Source organism: Ooceraea biroi, chromosome 5 (genome assembly GCF_003672135.1).
Source record: "Ooceraea biroi isolate clonal line C1 chromosome 5, Obir_v5.4, whole genome shotgun sequence".
Classification (NCBI taxonomy): domain Eukaryota; kingdom Metazoa; phylum Arthropoda; class Insecta; order Hymenoptera; family Formicidae; genus Ooceraea; species Ooceraea biroi.
The window spans coordinates 11,174,532-11,195,815 of record NC_039510.1 but is presented as its reverse complement, the minus strand read 5'-3'; the positions used below and the strand labels follow the sequence as shown (position 1 = coordinate 11,195,815).

The 21,284-nt window shown below is 41.0% G+C and overlaps 2 protein-coding genes across 3 annotated transcripts in view; both read right to left on the bottom strand.

Moving 5' to 3' along the window:
• Positions 1–2,504: 2,504 nt before the first annotated feature.
• Positions 2,505–8,944, bottom strand: LOC113562001. 2 transcript variants are annotated; one of them, XM_026969851.1, is made up of 4 exons: positions 8,853–8,944; positions 8,487–8,658; positions 6,472–6,684; positions 2,505–5,927 (listed from the first exon to the last, which is right to left on the bottom strand). In XM_026969851.1, exons 2-4 carry the CDS (start codon positions 8,589–8,591, stop codon positions 5,841–5,843), a joined length of 405 nt encoding a protein of 134 aa, XP_026825652.1. In that variant the 5' UTR covers positions 8,592–8,658; positions 8,853–8,944; the 3' UTR covers positions 2,505–5,840. The 2 variants fall into 2 exon arrangements, with proteins under 2 accessions (XP_026825652.1, XP_026825651.1); XM_026969850.1 differs by lacking the exon at positions 8,853–8,944 and having other exon boundaries at positions 8,487–8,709.
• A 2,259-nt stretch (positions 8,945–11,203) lies between these two features.
• The window catches only part of LOC105281147, a 28,128-nt gene continuing 18,047 nt past the window's right edge, over positions 11,204–21,284 (bottom strand). The window contains exons 4-11 of the mRNA XM_026969852.1: positions 19,085–19,380; positions 18,818–18,985; positions 17,541–18,626; positions 17,285–17,365; positions 16,521–16,717; positions 16,156–16,293; positions 15,619–15,925; positions 11,204–14,234 (exon numbers count right to left, since the gene is read on the bottom strand). Coding sequence (XP_026825653.1) covers positions 14,175–14,234; positions 15,619–15,925; positions 16,156–16,293; positions 16,521–16,717; positions 17,285–17,365; positions 17,541–18,626; positions 18,818–18,985; positions 19,085–19,380 — 2,333 coding nt within the window. The 3' untranslated portion in view covers positions 11,204–14,174. The remainder of the gene's footprint in view (positions 14,235–15,618; positions 15,926–16,155; positions 16,294–16,520; positions 16,718–17,284; positions 17,366–17,540; positions 18,627–18,817; positions 18,986–19,084; positions 19,381–21,284) is intronic.

The window sequence follows — 21,284 nt, the reverse complement described above, 5'->3', positions numbered from 1 at the left end:
GCATAGTGAAAAAGAATCGGGGGAGATAAGAGATAAGGAGTGTGTCGCACATGTATGTGCGCCGTAGAAAGTACATTGCGCCCGATCTCACTTTCCACGTTATTTCTACGAATCGCTACGTTATACGATGCGATAAGATCCGTATCGCGTTCCTAGACGATTTCGCAGACCGCCGCCGTCAAATATTTAAGAGATGGCGCGAGCGGATATGGAGATTATCTCGGGCGACCTTAGTCCTCTCAAAAATCGTTTGCGCAGTAGACGGCTTCGGCCGGACTCGTTCTCGTCTAGTCTAGCCAAACAAAAAACGGAGAATGTGGGTCAGTTAGAACACTCTGGATGAACTCTTTGTTGACCACTTGTACTTTTCAGGAATACGTTCCCATTTCTGTTAGCTTAACTCGGTTGAATATGCACAGCTTCGATGATTACGTAAACATTCTTTTGCAATTGATTTCAAATGCCTATGTTTCCCAAATGTCTATTTATGAGAACAAAACCGAAAAATGCCGTCGCTTTTGTTTGTAAAAGCTGCTTATTTAAGTCGGTGTCGACGTTAGCACGCAGACTCTAATAAATTGTAGCCCGAATCTTAGCGCGAACGATAATGTCTGCCTATATGTATGTCGGTAAACGAAGATCGTCTAAAATTAGAAACCACTTGTCGTCATTGCGTAGGTGCCTTGGCTAAGACGATGCCGAGCTAACGACGTGCCTAGGAACCGATTGGATCCATCTCTTCCAGTTGTGTCTCGTCTCAGTCATTGCACTCGCTGGTCGATTACGATTGCAACACCTGTCCAGTCCGCTTGTACAACGGTTAAAATTGGACCGCACTCTTTTTTTTCATCTCATGACATTATCATCGACTGACCGATCATACGTCATGATAAAGCGATCCTTTTGTCAAACGAAAGATTTCTTGAATCATCAGGCACAAAGTGCAAACAGTTCTTAAGATTATTCGATTTCTTTGTTTAGCGTCAGATTTTGATTCTCTTTTGGTTAGAACTTATTTATTCTTTTTCGAAGTAACAGCTGCACATTTTGTGTAATGCCCGCTAAATATTGAACGAAATGTCTAGTCTCTGACTACTAACGTGATTATTTGAAATTAATATTTATTAGAAGACACGCACACACAGAAATATGATTTAAGTATTTTAATATACAAAATTGACGATACAAAATTGTTTGACTTGCTTATTTCTCGGCATTATATAGATTTGTCAAGATTTAAGCTTTTTGTTTTCTACCTTCTGATTTTTCTTTTAAGAATTACACGGTTTTTTCGAGAGTTATAGCATTTTTTAAAATATATTGCATATATGTGTATGTTTTATTCTTTTTGATTAATTTTCTATTTACGGAGATTCGAGGGATCAAAACAGAACGAAATGATTGACGATCGCTATGAAAGCGATCATCATATTACTTATATATTGACATAAATATTTGCGCACTACAATCTGCGATCTGGCTCTTGTTGATCCTTTTACCTAACGTCATGATTAATTTATCACGATATACACATGTACTAGTGAGTCACCTCGGGTCTCATTTATCGATAATGCCTGCAGCTGACATTGATATTCCTCATCTTTTTTCAAGCGCACACGCGCTATGTCATTACCGTTCGCCAATCGACCACGTTTCACTTGACATTCGCTGCTCGAATGACGTTGACACCGGTAATAGACGGCGTGCATTACAGCCGCAGTCTTGCTTTATGTGTGACGCAACATCGCGCGATCGCAGAGAAAACGACGACACGTGGATTATGTAGAGTGGAAGGATGCATTACCACACATGCTTCTCGATAGGTTTCTGATTTTGCCATACCGATCATTGACATGCAAAACTCGTAACTGGCTTCGATTTGAAACGACGAAGAATACTTTTACTTTCAAGATGCTCCTTGAAATATTTTAACGAAATATTTTCTGGCAACTTTGTATTTCCGGATTTGCTGTAATCTCCGAAAACCTCTCTTCTCATTTTTCTCGTTCAAGATTAGCATTTTTGCGAAATTGCTCGATCTACTTTCGCTATATTCGTTGTATCTACATTCGCGCTATGTATAATCGAAAATGCCGTTCCAAACTTGTAACAATCTGTTTACAACCTGAGAAAGCGCCTTCGGTAACTACGCAGATTCGCAAGCCGCGGTTTGCAGTAAACATACGCCACGCACGTGTAAGAAAACATTTACTTTAACGGATGCGATTAGTGCGTTGCACGTTCAGTGCATAGATTGCTGCTCGCGCGATTTCCTTCTGATTTCTCCCGTATCTCGGAAAGCGATTGCACGTTTACGATGCTTATGTGTCGCACATGTATTTGAAATAGTGAAAAACAGCAGCTATGCCGATATATAATTAGCGACTATCGTCCGCGACCTCGCCCACATCGCATTTTTTTTACCACTTTTGCTCCAACGGTGCAAACAACAACTGCTTGATTGGCACAAGGAAACGAAGTAATACCAATAACAGAGCTGTTTATTAGTTATGATACAAGTTTATTGAATCACTGCTTGCGCAAATTAACAATGACAATGGGCCTCCGGTTCTAGTGTCGCGTGTTTTCCAAAGTACCAAAATTTCTCTCACGTCCGTGTTTTAAGTACTGCAGTATTTGGTATGATGATGATGATAATGCGGTAATAATAATAATAATAACGATAGTAATAGTAGCAATAGTAATAATAGTAATGATATATAATAATAATAATAACCCATTTAATGATAATCATAATAATAATATACAATAATAATGGGATATGCGCGCTAATTGCGATAATAATCAACAGATAAGTAAAATATACATGCGATCGTATGTACGCGTATATATGTATGTACACATGATGTAGCACCATAAATCGCGAAATCATTTTTCCCATTCTCGATAAATAAAATTATAAATCGTACATTTTGTTTGATCAGTGATATGGTGACAAAAATGATTCTCCTACTTCCCTTTGGTCTTCATTCCGATTATATCGCCTCATCTTTTTCTCATGGATGCTTCTCCGACGATACCCAATATCAAATTCTCTGTAACTCCTCTTTGATACTAGCTAATTATTTAAATATATATACAATACATGAGACTCCGCAATTGCGAATGTGCGTACGATAATAGATATTGTATCTATGCGAATGCGCTTCGTGACAAAAAGCCGTCCTTCCTTCAAAATTCAGTCCTTGCAATTCAGAATTATTCGACAACATTTTGCGCCTCTTTTCGATTTCACCTCCCTAAAGTGAGGAGGCTCGCATTCGCCTTTAGGTAAACTGAGTTTACGTTTGACATTTCTATCCGACAGATATCTCTCAGTTCAGCATCCCTTTATTGCACAGCATTCTCGTATTTAGTAGTGTAATGTCCGAAACAATTCTTTTGGTATTTAAATTACTGTATTACTGTCAAGCACAAAGTGTCGTGTAATAAGTGTCAAACGTAAACCCAACAATACGAATCTAGCGATCTTATTTGTCCGACATACCCAAGAAAACGGTCCGCCTTGAAACAAATAGCGGATGAGTGTTCTTGTTTTCTTATGCTCTTTATATGCGGATCGCATCGAAAATATCGTCCCGTTGCATCTCGATCGCTTTATCTTATCTTCGAGCCACTTCGCATCGCGTGCTCGCGCTCGAAGTGGGATTTTCGGTTGTACCGCTAATCAAATTTACTCTCGCGGAAGTACGCTGGCTATGTCATTGGCACTGTTAAAGCAGGATAGGAAGCTTAGTTCTGCTATGAAAAAAGAACGAGACAAAAGATGACCTCGACATGAATTCGTTCCTCGCTTTTCGGCCAAACTTGTATCGAGAGCGCGAGAACGGTATCGCGTAGTGTGGACAAATTCTGCGCAATCGACGTTTACAAGATTATTTACAAATTTATCTAGAGATATACAAGCTATGCCCTCGAGGCTAGAAAAATGCGATTGTTCGAGTGCAGCAAGGCCGATCATCGATTCGTCGCAAACGTTTCGCGGACGAGAAAACATAAGGTAAAAGCTAATTCTCGCGTTTGTGCGTTTTTTTTGTAGAATACAGATAAACGCAATTGCAGATATCGTGAATCAAATATTATAGTTTATGCTAGAGATAATTTTCTCTTTCCAAAATATTCCTACGAAATTTCATCGAAAGCGAAATCGTACTTAATCTGCTTCTAGTTTTCGCACAAAAGTCGCCTCACTTATGGAAATCGCGTTTTTGCGTCTTAAATGAACGATCTTATCACGAGCGCACGCGATTTGATTATCGTGATATGAGTCATTCGCAATTTCAAAGTTAATATCATTCGTAGACGCAGAATGTACAAAGCCTCGGAAAAAACAACGTCGATTTTTTGCGTCGACGATTAGAAACGTGCGACCTTCGATCTCTCATCAAATGCGAAGTCGTATATTCGTAACGAAAACATTTCTCGCAACTTGTGCGCGGCTTAATATCGTATCGACACATTTTACTATTGGCTCGCTGGACAATTCCGTGATCGAGAGGAGAGGCGGTACGACGAAGAATTCAAATCTCGCTCGTCGTATTCTCTCTCAACGACAGTAATTGTAACTATAATTCCGCGGATCTCGTCAAAGTTAGATGACTACGAACCTTCTACATTTCTTCTTTACGACAACTTTACGGCAAGCTTACGACTTACAAATTCACGATTACGATTTACGAGTAATCGTCTTGGAACACTATAAATGCTCGGATACGCGTTCATGAATTTATCCTTTACGTTGCACGCGTCGGCATCAATTACGGCTACAATTACGATCATTGCTAGATTACAATCGCTACGTTTAGGAAAATAGTTAAAACACGATTCGGATAATTCGACTTTACAAGTCGCCTTAAATCAAACAACGTCAGCCTTAATTCTTGAGAATCGTCGAGAAAAGTGCTCGACATATCTTTGGGCATATAAGCTAACTTGTCCAAAAATCGATCGACTTCGATCGTCGCTGTCACTGCACTCGAGCTGATCGCCCAAAAAGAATAATTATGACTAATGAAGAGAAGGATTCGTACGCGCGTACCGCATCAGGTACGATCGACCTACTCCTTTTTTTACAAGTAATATTAAAATATTTAGTGTAAAAATAGGTATATATGATACACAGGCGTTGGATGTGCGCAACGCGCTCATTTCCAAAAAATGTGTTGTCGATGTCTCCTTGCGCGAAGAACAAACTGCGCTCAGGAGTTTCATCTTTTTTTTCCCAAAGATTTTCCAAAATACTAAGCTCTGCCAATTAAAAAGGGATTCAAGCGTCAAATTTTCGTACTGCAAAAAATTTTATCATGGGCAGATTATTAGATTTTGTCTCCGTAAGCCACTCGAAAGTTCGTATTACTCCTAAATTCTCTTCGTATTTCTGACGCTTAAGCCCTTTTTAATTTACAATCGTGAATTTAGCAGTATCGCAGATCTCTGCGATACCTGTATCTCAGAAGAACGTTCTCGTCTCGATTGCTCCCTCCGTTGCTCTCGTCTACTCGGATTCTCGCGATTATTTGGAGATCGATTATGATCGCCTCTACGCAACAAGATCCTTGTCGACGTTGATCCTCTTTGAATCCTCTCCTCGCGTCGGTCCCAATCCAAATATCCTCCTTTGTCTCTCGTGAAGCCCACGCGACGCGTAAGACCGAGTGAATCGCTCGTGAAAGTCATTTCCAGCGATTCTTGGTGCGGCCATATATCCTCCGTCGTTTTCCATCAAAATTCTGATTCGGTGACGACCAAAGGCGTCGCGACGCCGCCGGATCTCAGGTCACGTCCAGCACAAGTCCGTGAACCCGATTGTCGGCTGGCTGCTACGTCAGCAGCTTGAAGAACATCAAAGCTAGAGATATGTTGATGAAGAGCACCAGCATCACCAGCTGCTGTCGAGAGAACCAGTCCTGAAAGCACGGGATATCATTAATGTTTTCCTTCAATCGCATGCGCGCTGTTTGCCACGTCGTGCCGCTCGGAATAAGAGCCAAGAATTCGGCAAGGACGCAAATGATTCATATCGATGACTTATATAAACAAAATTGTTTCCGCGCGCGATATTGTTAGCGTAGTGCTACTGCTTCGTTTCGTTCAATAAACGTATTGCAATCTGCAACGTTTAATTGTATGTACCTATAATTTATTGCATTATGAATGTTGTATGCAGTAATCTTGCCAGAATAATTTTTATTCTTTCATTGTAAATATATCAAGCGTGAAGCTTGATTTCGAGAAAATCTCGAGGAAACATTGCAATCCCGCAGTGTCGCTTTCTGCGTAGTACGTCTCATATTTTTGCGTCCGGGTCAAGACGCAGGACTCGAAATAGACTGTAACGCTCTGCCAAGTTCCATTCTATTCTCTTGTCTTTTGAGCGATCGGCAAAGACGCCAAGCCATCGATTTGCTACGCTGTTTGTCAGCAATTTCGATAGATTTGAGTGGTACTCACCTTAACTTGAGGACTGACTAGGTACAAAAGCGGATTAGCCCTGAGTCTCTCGCTCTCGTCAATCTGCCTGCGGATCTCTTCTCTCCTGAGACTGCTCAGGATGCTGACTTCTTCCCTCGACAATGGCGCCGTGGCTCTGAGGTGGATCGGCTGCGCCACGTCCGGCAGTGACTTCTTTCGTTGAAGGGCAGGCATTGCCGCCACCGGCATCGCCTGTACGAAAGAAATAAACGAGAAACAAAGAGAGAGAGATGGGCCTCGAAGCGACAAGCACACATGTTTGACAATACTGTGTACATTGCTACACTGCTTAATTTTTTATGTAATTTTTATATCAAATATACGAATATACAGTCGAAAGAAAAATGGTGCTACCACTAGGTAACAATAATTTTGCGTATACTCTTGATAGGGCAAAGGTAATACTAATCAATCGATCGAGGTGAGGAATTGGTTAATTTAGTTTAAAACATTTAACAGAGTTAAACACCTATTTTCGAGAGAGAGTTCAAGGATCGGTTTCGTGAATATGTATGTATATTAATTCCTTGACATATTCGAATATATCATTATTATCATAATTTAGTGAGATATGTGTAATACATATACATATATGTGAGTAATAATTTGTTGAGGATAAAATAAGCTGATCTGAATCATCACAGGAAGAATCACAGCAGAGTGATTACGGAATATTTTAAGCAAAATTTGGAACTTAGCAACGTTCTTCACGAAATCGGTCCGAGGTCGTTACCATGAGTTGCACGATCGTGTTAGTAAGGCATCGAATTTCCCAGATTACGTGTTTTGTTAATTGTTGGCATTTCGTGCGAGTAACGGGCGGCGAGAAAAAAAGTGGGATTCGAGCGTGAAGGTTTTTGGGATCGTTTCAAATTCATCCAGGAGTCAAAATTTCGAGTTTTAAAACTAACGGTGTAAGGACTGGATATCTGACCCTGTTAAAAATGATTTGTCGCGTCGACCTTCGAGGTGCATTCCTAGTGCAGGTCTGAATAAAACTGATCGAAGGTCTCGAAGAGTAATACAGTAAAAAACAATACAAAGGAAATACAAAGGAATACGAATACAAAGGAAGAACATATCCATTATCAATTTACATATTCAGTGAAAAAGTAATGCAAAAATAACTAGTTAGCTAGAGCCGAGAATTACATTGTTGCTTCTATTCTGTTAGTCCGAGAATTCGTGCGTAATACTGCCACTCTGTTCGTGTGAGAAAATTCTGCACGCGTTTCCGCAATTGTCGCGAGACATTCCAAAACGCGATGGTCATTTGGCGCGCGCCAAAGATTGCATAATTGCGTACGTTCTATCTCGCATCGCGACCGTGGCGACATGGAAGTGTCACGCATATTAGATCGCAACATTATAAAGAGCTTCTTGCTTCACGCTGAATAGTTTTACGTAGCAGCTGCCCTTATCTCTTACGTGCGATCTTTTTAATAAGGGCAGCGGTTAAAAAGGACACGTGCCTTATTTCCGTAACTGCGTCGCATTTGCTGAACCACTGACCCTGCTGGCGGCTACTCGGTTATTGCGCGTCTTACTATTGGAGTGTAACATATATTCATCCCGTTTTCTTAGAGTTTTTAATAACGAATATATGTTACAATCCGTATTATTAAAAACACTAAGAAAACGAGACGAATATATGTTACAATCTAATATTTTACTAATAAGCTCTCGTGTTCCTCCGATTTGAAGCATGCCTTATTGCTAAGCACAGCTAATTCCGCCTGTAATCCCTAACAAATCACCGTTTTTTTAGTTAGTGTTTTTAATAATACTTTTTTTAATAATAAATGGCGAACAAATATATCCCTGTTCGTTATCTGTTACGCTGTTTTTTCCCTGCTTTCTCACAACGCCGTGCTTTCTTCCGTAAAAAGAAAATCTCTGCAGTGGGTCACCGGTGGATGCCCACCTCAGGTGCGACTTTCACGCTTATTTAACTTGTGTTAGAGGGATGAGAAACGCGGCCTTGGCCGGCGTACCTCCACGGGAGGTGCAACGATCCAGGACTCCGAGGCCCGCCTGGCCATCAGAGCAGGGCTGCATAGCAACGCCTCCTCCTCCTCGTCGGGCTCGATCCAAAACATGTCTGTTTTCACAGTGACTCTTGCAACACTCTCAAACACTGCTTTAAGTTCTCAAGTTCTCAAACACCTGCGAAGAAGACAATTACCTCCGCTCGTTCGGAATTTATTATTATTATTATTATTAAGCAGATTTTTTGGATACGTTTGCAAGTTCTCTCAACGTTTCTTCTGTTTGTCTTCTTGGTCTAATGCATGAAATATATGTATATGCTGTTTTTATTGGTTTAACAAATTTGTTTTCGTAAATCGAGATAAACTTACAGTCTGCGTCGTTGAATTCTATTGTCGCTTGATGCGTTTATTGACGATGCAAACAATCTTCTTCAATTATTGTCGCGTAATCGATTATTGTTTGCGAGCAAGTAAACTATGTTTTGTTGCACTGCAATCAGGTCTCACGGTTAGTCATTAAATTTTCATTACATTGTCACTCTGACACATCGATGTGAAACCAAACAGTCGTCGGTGCAACACTATCGGTACAATCCTTGGGCTCGGGGTTTCTCCCGGAAACCATAGCCAGCTGGCGCTTCCGTTCACATCTCTCTCTTTCGTTCTCTTTCTCGGCCGGAAGTGCTCTCTGAAGCCGCGCGAATGTGCGTTCGTATTCGAAGCTGAAACCCATTCGTGCTTATCTTTCGGGCATTTTTCGACGGTTCTCGGCGCACAAAAGGGGCAAGTCGAAGTGTGAATTACGGATCCGCGGCCTCCTGGTAAGGAAGCCGGGCCGCAGACTGAACGGCCCTGGCTGCTACGACCGAAATAGAGCGACGCCCCACTATCTTCGAAATAACTTCGAGACGCTCGCGAAGATCTGCGTCGGGACGCTGCCAAAACCCTGTCGATCCTTGCATCTCTGTGATTTACGCGACCGATTTATAGTGGTGACTGTCGCATCGGAGACTCTCGAATCTTGAAATTTGGCACAAGATGGTCCTCGATACACTGATGCTTCGATAGTGAATTACATTTGATTGCTTCTTCTTTTATTGGTCTCCAAATTTCAGCGGAATCGTAAAGGAGCCTCAGTTTGTTTGTTACGCGCAACGTGTTAATTGATTTGCCGTGCGAGGTTGTCTCGCGCAAATTAAACCGAAGTCTAAACTCGAGTTACCTTGACTCATGCGTTTGGTATGCAAGTAAATACGACGAGAATTTCGAGATTTTCTTGCGCCAAGAAGCCCAACCTACTTACAATATTTACGATTTCTGTGTCCATCATTTATCGTGGTGCGCAAGCACCTCGCTCTGTTATAGTTTAGTTAATCGTATTTGCCGGAATAATTCGATTGACATTGATATTTGTTAGTTTCTCTAATAACGAGATTATTTAGGTCCCTTGTCACATCAATCTTTTAGTCCGATTTAATTATCATATGTTACAGCGTAAATTAATCAATAGAACAGAACCTTTAATTAGTGATAACAAATGTAATATTATTCTATTGTTTATGACAATTGTACACTTTCACAAAGTTACCCACCCACGCCTCAATTGGATTAATGTAACAATAAACAATAGCGAATAATGATAAACGTTTTGTAAGATGTTAATATTTTAAACGTTGACTTTTGACAATATTTTTGCATATTACATGAATAATTATAGAAGTACAATTACACTTTAAATAAGATTTGACAAATTGTAAGAAATGATAATGAGGGAATTAATATTAACGTCAGAATTTCCATGACCTCATTCACGGAACGCATACAATTGCACAGTCTTCATTGTTTGCGATTATTCTTTCGTAAATCTCCATATTGTCTGCATTTCCGTTTGAATACGCCATCTGTAGTCGTATCGCGGTGCGATTAAATTTTAAAATATTGACATCTTATTGTGTGTATTGTAATAGAATATACATATACTTTAGCAAGCATTAAAAAGCATTACTTATTTTTTAATCTCCGATTTATCGTATTTTTTTCGCTGTACATAAACTTTGGCAAACGTAATTATTATTTAAGAATTATCACCTCGTTTGGAAAAACAGTAATAAACAGAGACAGCACGAAGTCCGGTTTACGCGATGCTCTTTAATTTGTCATCAATAACAGCTTATACATGATATACATAAATACATTCAATACATCGAAATAACGCTTGCAACGTCGATGTTTGGTCAATCGAAATCAATATAAGTTTTACGTTAGGATTTCTCAATTCTCTGTGGAATGCAATCTAGAAATTTATCGAATGTACGTATTATCTATTCCCATCTACTACTACGACCATCCTATCTACAAATAATTGTGCATCACGCTAAATCTAACATAAAAAACATTTTTCGACTTTTTAAATATCTACAACTCTCACATAATGTCAAACAAAACAGCATTTCCTGCAAGATTGGCACGTTAGCGAGATGAGGGAAAGTATGATGATTCTTACGGTAACAAAATGTTCTCTTAACTTCCATTTTCTCTCTTTTCGAACAATCGCGTAACAATGCTAATTAAGATTCATTATAAGCGAGAGAGTGATCATATGAACACATGGGTTGCTTAATGATTTGAGAATTCAACTGTTTGGGAATGTTGCATTCAGAATTTGTGCACAATTATTGCATTTTATGCGGATTCGCACACAAATTATATATCCTCTCTTGTTTTTTTTTTGCGCAAGTGGCGTTATTGTCTTGTGACTGAACGCACGTGTATTAAAAATTTTTAAATTGACCCTGTATGAAAATAGCGAGTACTACTTTATAGTTTAATTAAACCTCGAAGAGTATTCCGTCACGTATGTGTTTGTGCGATAATTTCTTAATAATTTCTAATCGAAATTAGAATTCATCATTTTATATTCTGTTTATATACACCGTTTAAAAATTAGGCTCACAGTTGCAGGTATCATTGGCAAAGTCCATCATCGATGGTCTTCTCTTAATATGTTATTATCGTCCATAATTTCGCCATAATATCGGCATATAAATTCAAGTATTAGCCTTATTCGTATGGAATGCTTTCGGCATGTAATCTGGAGATCTTCATATATAAAGAATAGACGGTATACAAATATACTTAACACAAGCGGTCGTAGAAAGTTCGTATTTTCAGTTCTTTCTTTCTTTCTCTCTCGTTTTGAGCGTTTATTTCTCTCATATATATAAAATAAGCTTCTGCACTCGGCACGTATCTTCCTCTGTCTTTAAGTTAACATTGGACGACAAATTATTCTGCGCGATGGTTTGTATGTATGCGCGACGTGAAACAAGTAACACACGGCACGATATAACACGGATATATACACTATATCGGGGCAATGACGATTAAGATCATAGATCTAATTAGGATCCTGCGTGCTTAAAGGCTCTCGTTTTATGTATCGAACGTCTCTCCTCCGTGATTACTTTCGTTTTGACAAATCTTTGTACACTATGGCGCTATGTAGATTCAAATTCATAATATCGTACAAGCATGCGTCAGAGAAAACAACTTTAAAAAAAAAGAAAAAAAAGACAGGAAAAAACGGCGTGGAGGTGGTGAATAAGAGAGAACGAGTTTCTCGTAAAACTCGCCGGAAGGCTTAGCAATTAATAGAAGATAATAAATAGTCTCATTAGCGACAGTAATCTGTAATAAGTCGACACAAATTATTCAAGTTGCGATAATGTGAACACAGAGAGATGAAACTAAATTAGCAATATCCGACAGTACAAATTGAGCAGTATTGATCGGTCGAGTAATCTAGGCGGTTAATCTAGGAAGGGTGACTAGCGACTAGGTTCGACAGGGGCGGGAGGGTGGTTTTGAAAGAGACTTAAAATATGGTTAAAGAAGGTTAAAACAGAATCGAAGAGTAAAATGGTCCCCGCCTCCACGCCGCGCGCTATAGGCTTACCTTCCGTCAATTAGCGCTGTTAATGGATGTGTGTGCCGGCATTAGCTTGGCACATATGTGTGTGTGTGTGTGTGTGTGTGTGTGTGTGTGTGTGTGTGTGTGTGTGTGTGTGTGTGTGTGGCGCGTTTGTACATGTGCGCATGCAAGTCACGTAAATCCTAACTTTCAACAGTTTTGGACAGTTTCGCAAGAAACGGGATGTCACACGTAACGTGTAGCAGAATTGATTGAATGACTGGAGTCATTCACTCCTCCGTCATTTTACACAAAGTGAGGAACCGACTCACATGTTATTCCGGTTTTAGACTTACTTACAATTAGAGTCGGTTCCGTGCAAGTGTATTTCTCTCTACATATACACACATTGTACATATATACATTACACAGACATCTCCGTTTATACTCGGTGTGTAGCTATATTCTCGCATTCTTCTGACTTAATAATCTCTCGCTTTACTTGATACAATGTATCGAGTGGAACGGAAAAGTAAATATCGGAGGGCATTTAGTTGCTTCTTCCTGCTGAAAGGAACTGTATAGTGTTACATCTTATTGTTCGTTGACTGGTCCGTCGATGCTCTCACATGTTACCTAACGAGCGTTATAGATCATATTTCGAATCGGTACGACGAGGCGAGACATTGTCGTTGCCAATCTGCATTTTCGAGCGCATATTGTGAGGTCTGCAACAAATTGCGTATATAATTCTGTTTCTCAATAATGTTTCTTGATTTCTCAATAACGATTCTCTTTCTCAACCAAGACGAAACACGATCTAAGATATCTCGAAACCTTTAAGCTTTACTATTCTTTTCGGCTTCAATCACCGTTTATTTAATCCTAGAATGAATTATGTTCTCTTTATCATAGCGGTGTTATCTTTTGCAGCGAATTAAACGGGACACATTATCTTCGTGCACTTTAGAACTCTGTTGTGTAACAACAAGGTTCTTATTAGCCAAATTCAATTCAGAATTAACATCAATGATTGGGTCGACAGTAAATAGATCGTTCGAATAGGCAACGTCGTTTGTTATACTCACAGTCATTATAGAAAAATAAGTATGTCTCATAAATATGCATCACTTGTCTCGAATGCGTTTCCCTTGATCGCTAGTCTATCAATGAGTGTCTCTTTTTTGTTTGACATCGCGGTGAAGTTAACAATTAGCAGTTAATAGCAATCTACACCAGGTACAAGTGTTTTCATCTCATCAAACCCCATAACATAGCACCAATGAGTTTCCTCAAAATAATCGTTATTAAAAAACCCTCCCCTCTTTCTTTTAAGGCCCCGAACTGGAAACCTGCCTCATGTTTTCATTGTACATCGAACAAATGCGCATATCGCGAAAATGCAATTGAGGACCAAATAAATACGACTCCGCGCGCAAGTCTGCGCAAACATTGATCACAATTTTATTGTTCGGGCACAACGTTCAGGCTGGCTGTTCGACTCTGCTGCGTATTAGTCTGGATAACATACGAAAAACACGTAGATTTATCGAAAAATATCGTCGATTCCCGCGAAGTCGATTTCAGCAACGCTAATATTCAAAAAACTGCCTCCGAGACAGGAGGCTGTTATCGGAACTTAATTCAACGCCGGGGTTTGTTGGTATTGGGCGGAAGCGGCTCGGGATCGGATTATGATTTTCAGCCGGTTTGCTCGAAACTCGAAACGCAACGCAATTGTATGCCATCGCTCTGTTTTTATACATATTTGATACTTATACTTATAGGGTTGCGCGGCCCTTTGACGTTGCGGCGAAGGCGGGGACCGTCCGGCCTGCGTCCTGGGATGGCATGCACAGAACACAGCACAAAACGCCACACAGTTACACAGACAGACAAATAGAGACAGAGAAGAGAAAATACAAGTAGAGGTAGAACAAGGTAGGCTAGATAAGAGAGGTAAATGGCAAGAGAAATCCGAACGAGAAAAAATGGGGAAAGTATGGGGGTGCGTCGAGAACGCAGGCGAGGTGCAAGAAATATATTTTAGTAAAAAATGTAAAGAACACATGGACTCTGGATAATTATATATCTGAATTATGAACACGATTCCGGAATGATTGCTTAATTGTATTCGCAGCAGCATACGAAATTAATGTAATGTACTTTACATAATGTTAAGAGAATATCTAATCACTTCATTGTATCATTATGCAATACAATTACTGAATATTATAAGTAATTGCTCATGTTATTATTCATGAATAGTTAGAACTATTATTATACATAATTATTACACGTTTTGTTTAAATCTCCATAATAATATACATGAGATCTATGAAATTAATGTTTAATTGGAACTTCAAATGTACACTTCTTACGTATTATCAAATTCTCTATTAATTCTGTTTATTATCTGCTGCTTTCGTGTCTGCTGTGATGAAAGATCTTATCTAGTATCGTTCGATGCGTCTACGTGCGACATCTTCTTGGGAATCATTAAAAGATTGACGTAACATCGAACGATTGTTATCTTGTTTAACACATAATGATTGTCGAAGTTATTTTTAATGCTGATACTGGAAATAAGTCCTGATTCATTTCTTGGCAAAGCGAATACTGAATAAATTATTTCACCGAATTGCATTAGTTTCCGCATTTTTATAATTTATAGAAAACCGATTAAGAAAATATATTCGCGTAGGAAATTAACATTTGCTTGAAAAATGATCATCGTGATTTGTGTTTAACGAGGAACAATAAAAATTGCTATTGAAAAGAGAGTACATTTATTCTCTAAAGCATTTATCCTCTAAAACTATCAATGCTACGTACGACTTGAAACTGCAATAAATGCAATAATAATAAATACATAAAGCTAAATTTATCTAAAATTAATTGATGCTAAAAAATTCTTACACGGAATACTAAAATTCCCCTCAATTTCTGAGAGAGATATAATTGTTTATTTCGGTCTAAATCATTAATATATCTAATTAATTCATAGCGAATCAACGTGCATCGATAATTTTAAAACCAGAACTGCATCAACCGGAACTCTCTACAGATTGACGTAGAATCGATATATTTGTAACTTTTTTGACGCGGATGACGTAAGTATCAAGATGTCGTTGGTGCAACAGACGGATATATGGGTGCACACGTACACGTATATATATATATACACATGTCGTGGGGAGCAAATGTGAGAAAGTAAGGACTCACCTTCGGCATGACGCCACCGCCACCGCCGCCGCCGCCGCCGCCGCCGCCACCACCACCACCACCACCACCGCCACCGCCGCCCCCGGAAATGGACGGACCGCGAGTCTGAGCTACGTAAAGGCTCTCGGTACGCTTAGGCTGCCCAGGACTCGGCAGAATGTCTTGTCCAAGGCCACGATTCTTCAGAAGAGCCCCTTCGAACTGGTTGGGAGTTGGCGCCGTATACGTCGGCGTCGCGGCGCCGCTACCTACTACGGAACCGTTCAATGGCGTTCCCCCGCGGATCATACTCGGGGCTCTCGTCGATCTGTCGGTTACACAAGACAATTATTTTCAGCAAACAAGAGAATGAAAATGTGTAGTTCTAGAGTCTAAAATTCTAGATTTGTACATTTTCTGGAAACTTTTCATAGTGTAAGACTTTCAACAAGACGATAGGATGGAATACTGTATATCTGTGTGGTTGATAAATTATATTTTTATTGAAACATATTTTTTTTCTTTAATTGGATAATATGCTGTTCATATGTGACTTACCTGTCAAGCATGTCCGAGGGTGGATTAGATATGGTTTTGTCAACGGATGGCTGTCTCGATCCAGTCAACCGGGAATGCGCTCTGGCATAACGATCTACGGAACTGTCACGACTAGGTGGCCTCTTGTAGTGATCCAACCTGCCGAGCACAATAAATTGTTTGAATTTCAACTTAACGCATAATTATAATTTTACACGTAGAGACTTGAGAAAGCTTCAATATTAGCAAAAACTTTTTGTAACCGAAATTTCTCTCGAGTATAATTTCAAGGCAGTTATCAAGAGATTACGCAGAGAATTTTTTAGAAATTTCAAGGCATTTTTAAATTCTTACATATATTGGTATATAAAGAAGATACATCGAACCTGTCGTTTAACGTTTGACCGATAGTACCAGGTCGATCCTGAGGATTCAGGATTCTACTATTTCTTCGTAAACTCGTGGAACTCGGTGGTCTCGCTGCATCTATGATACCATCAGGCTGGTATTGTTGCTGCGTGTACATCGACTGTGAAATGTACTGATTCGTCTGGCCAGGTCCATATTGGTTTGGTAGTGCCGTCTAAAATCAATTTCATGTTGTTCTAGCTGTCTCTCGAAAGAGTTTACAAATCTACTTTAATCACAGAAGTGCGCGAGTGGGCACTATTCATTGTGAGAAGTTAATTGTTCGCTTTCTTTCTAAGAAATTATCACATTTTGTGCTTTTGGAATATCTATGTCTCTAAGATAAGCAGTGCATAATAAATAATTCTGATTGTTTGGGTGTGTGTAGTGAAAGATAGATTATCGAGGAATTTTGTATTTATTTCAACATTCAACGTGCGTCATTAAAGATTACCAAAATTCTGCAGGCTTATCGGGCAACGAAGTTATCATTGAAAAAACATGATGTGGGAGCTAATCGAATCATCGAGTTCTACAATGAGTTTTACTATCTGAAAGCGTATGTTACTTGTGCTCTAGTTTATCTAGTCATCACACCGCTCAGAACAGCACGGAGGTAACAAAATTTTGTTAGTTGCTGTGTGGATAACGATAAGTTATTAGCATCGCGATACCGTTAAGCGCGCGTTAAAGCTCGCAGGTGAAACCAAACTCGCACGGAGAAATTCGTTGAGTTGCTTACACCATAAAGCTGCGCTCCAAATTGATTCATTTGGGCGAATGTCATTGGATCGTACATAACCGGCAGATGCGGATACAAGATCTAGAAAGAAACAGAAAGAGACACGGCATTGGCGTAGGCACACAAAAGCGTTCTGTAAATCGTAAAAACGGCAATCGAGATATTGCGACGTGGCAAGCTGTTGCGCACGCGAGAGAGCCAGCAAAGGACGGGAAGGACGAAAAGACTTGAAGCACAAAACCGCGAGCAGAGTCACCTGCTGACTGGGATAAGCCTGCAAATTTTGGAAGCCGTGCGGCCCGATTGGTTGCTGTTGCTGTTGTGGCTGTTGCTGCTGTTGCTGATAACCGGAGTACTGATCAACCTGCGATGGATTAGCCGACTGATACTGCGACTGATATGGACTGCCCTGGGCGAACTGATTCTGCTGGCTGTATTGATTCGGTTGGTACTGATTCGATATACTGTTCGGATACTGGCTCGTGTACTGGCTCGCCGGAGCCGGGTTCTGCGACACGTTCTGCGGATACTGCTGATACGGATTCTGCGCGTTCAGCTGGTTCATGGACACTTGGTGCGGCATCTGATTCGGTATCTGGTTTTGCGTCGGCGACAACTGGTTCTGCGGCAGCGGCTTCATACTGGCCCTACGTATCGCCTGCATCACGCTGCTGGCGGTGGTATTTATCACCGACGTCGTGTTCGTTATCGTCGTCGTCGTCGTTGTCGTCGTCGTAGAATCGACGGTCGACGAGACACTCTTGACCGGTGTAACGCCGCCAGGGTGATCCACACTGGTCGTTTTGTGCAGAATACTCTTGCCGGGTACCATATCTTGTGGTGGTGGCACGTACTTCGGTATCTCCCTGTTTCGCAACCTTTCCAAGCCCGGTTGCCGGAAGTCCGGTGCAAACTGCCGAGCTGTTTGTTGCGCCAACTCGGAATCTTCTCTAGCGTGTTCTGCGGCGATATCCGCTAGTTCAGCCTTTCCTCGCGCTGTCGCTGTCCTGGAGATGGCAATGTCGGCTTTCTGCAGGGCAATCTTGCTCGCCCTCTGCGCGGCGTTCACCGCCGCTTCTATCCTCTCGCGGAACTTAGCGGACCTGATCAAGAAGAGATGCTTCTTCTTCTGGCTGGTGATAAGAACGTTGTTCTTGTATTTTCCTTCCTCCTTGCTGCCGTCCCGGAACGTCGTCACGCCGTAACCGTACTTGCGATTGTTGAACCACTCGCCCTCATATCGCAGCCCGTCACTTCTCTCGGATATCCCGAAGCCGGTTCTCTTGTCGTTTTTCCACTCGCCAAGATACGTCTCGGTCACCGACGCGTCCATCTGCTCGTCCTGCAAATCGACATCGTGCGTTTGAATGATTTCGATTATTTTAATTATTTTGAAGCCACTATTCTGTGAAGTTAAGTACACGTCTTAATGTGAGATCAGTTTAAGTAGATTTAATGGGCGTGGAGAACGAAATTAAAATCCGATTAGTCTCGTTGGGTTGTAAAGAAGCTGGGAGAGGCAAGTACACTTACCTCGATGACAAAAGACGCATTACTGTCTGTATGAACCGACGCCGAGGCTTGACTTTGCGAGCTCTCCGTCGACATCCACGACGCCGAGCTGGCATTACTCCTAATACTGCCGCCAGTGCCACGCTTTTCCAGATCCCCCGTGCTTCTTTGCTTCCGTATCTTAAGACCCTGCAACGAGAGAATGTCTTTTAGGTAACGCTTCAATTTCTGTGTGTGACATGAATAATTTCCTTCGTTTCTCGTGAGAGAGCGAGAGAGGCAGCTTACCGAGAGTATGCCTTTCTTCAAGGACTTTTCGGTAAGGCTCTTTCTCCGGGCTGGAGGATCATCGCTCCTGGCTTTCAGGACGAATCCTCCTCGGCTGTCGTCTACTCGACGATCCCTCCTGTCGGTTGGTTCCGGCGTCGGGGCTACTGCTGGTCCTCCGTCGGCGCTCCTTAACGACGTCAAGGACGCTCTCACTTGCTTTGGTGGTTTGTAGTGGCTCGCCAAACCAAACGGCGCGCTCGCCCTCACCCCGTATCCATGTCGCATGCCGCGAAGCCATTGGCCTTGATAAGTACCTGTAAATCATCGACATAACGTAACAGAAATAGAAACTGAAGGGAAGATACAACGCTCTCTCAGAGAAATATGTATATATAATTTATATACATTCCGCGAGTTTAAAATACTTGTTTTCAAACAATTGTTAAGATCAAGACGCGGTTCTTCAGTAGCAGCATAGACATGGCAAGAGTGAATATTTTCGGCATAGTCGAGCGGAAATGCGAGGCACGAGAAATTCGCCGGCGCACTTCAGGAATCGGAAGTTGCACATCCGTTGATTACGACAAATTCCCGGGGTTGCCTGCACTCGATAGTAAGGCATATTGTTTTTGCCAAAACGTGACCGTGTTTCAAAATGCTCGCGTGAGTCACGACATACGAGGCGAGCGGTTACGTGCACACCACTCAGGGATGGAATGCGTTCAGTGCGTGTGTGCTTTTTTCGGAGAACGTACGAATGCCGAATCGATGAAGAACTGTTGAAAAGAACTGATGCATATTTTGTTGAAATAACAGTAGTATGAAGAAGACTATAAATCGTGATACAGGCTTTACATAGCTAGAACAAGTCAATGACACGCCGTTACATAGCGATTACAGTTCATCAAGCATATATTTTTAATAAGCAATGCGCGTGTATAGGTGTCAATATTTATTTATTATATGTTATCGTTGTCATCCTTCCATTCATCATATACAAGAGAACTTATTAACGGTACGCCACTTTGGCGTTCCACTTTACACGTTAAAAGCCATAGGCTATTCTTTCAAAAGAGCATTATTCCATTCCGCATTGAATGGCCTGTCTCTGGACAAGGTATTGCGCTGGTAGAGAAAAGTTTCGGCCGGCGACGTTTATTGGCATGCAGACCAAGTCGCTCGAATGCACCGCGGCAACGCGTCGACGTTTGGGTTTGCGTCGGGATGCGCTGCATCACGCTTTTCTCGGTCCCCCCCACAATACAGACGCGAATGCATACAAGGTGTTCAACCACTATCACTACTCGTGTTAATAATACATGTTTTAAAATTATTTTAGTTATTCTTATTATTTTAATAAAGTTAATAATTTTTAAGAGTCAAGTCATGAAGTTTTGAGAACGTCAAACGGCGAGTGTCAGAAATTTATCTTTGTTTAGGTTGATAATATGAATACATGTCAAATTAATAGTAAAAAAATTAGGAAAAGCTCTTCCTTGATTTGAAATTTCTTGATGAAATTTTCAAATGTGGCAGAATTGCCGGCAAATAAAATTTGTCAAAAAGTCTGTCGTCAGTATTGGCGAGATACCCTATATATGGCGACGCCAGGCGTCTCCCCTCTCCGAGATGCCGGAATATTATTTCGTTAGCGTTTAAGCAAGTGGGTCACGCGGTGATTCCCGGCGTTCGCAAGACGCCAATGTACACGAACCCTCGAAATTGCCATCGCGACGGCAACGGTGCCAGTCTGAATGCATACCGTACGTTGTCAATTAATTTTTAGGCACGGCCGCGAGCCGTACCTTGCACGCATGCCATCGTGAAAAGCATACGAGCATGTGTGTGTGGGTACGTGTAGTCTGTGGGTGTAAACGCTTCAATGTTCAAATATTACGTTCCTCGAGTATTCATGGCAACGAAAGGTTTTTACATTATGAACCGAGCCGAATAATGAGTTTTTACTCGCGATTTCTCAGAAAGGCTCCCACTAGTTCCTCTCTCGCCCTCTCTCTATTGTGCTCTCTATTGCGTGTCAATTATTTTTATGACGCAAGAGAAGTTATCAGTGTCTTTCCCCAGGGAGTGCCTTCTAAGCCATTTTTCTCAATTCTTACACGAAGATAGTTGCTTTTTTCCAATTGCTTAACTACTTTGTCTCTCTCTCTCTTTCTCTCTCTCTCTCTCTGTTTATGCTTTGGAAACATGCTTTTGTAAA

Excerpts from the sequence above, each read along its gene's own strand:
- LOC113562001 (XM_026969851.1), bottom strand. The coding sequence starts at position 8,591 with ATGTTTTGGATCGAGCCCGACGAGGAGGAGGAGGCGTTGCTATGCAGC. Across the intron at positions 6,685-8,486 it reads TCGTTGCACCTCCCGTGGAG|GCGATGCCGGTGGCGGCAAT; the intron begins GTACGCCGGCCA and ends TCTTTCGTACAG. Across the intron at positions 5,928-6,471 it reads TAGTCAGTCCTCAAGTTAAG|GACTGGTTCTCTCGACAGCA; the intron begins GTGAGTACCACT and ends CCGTGCTTTCAG.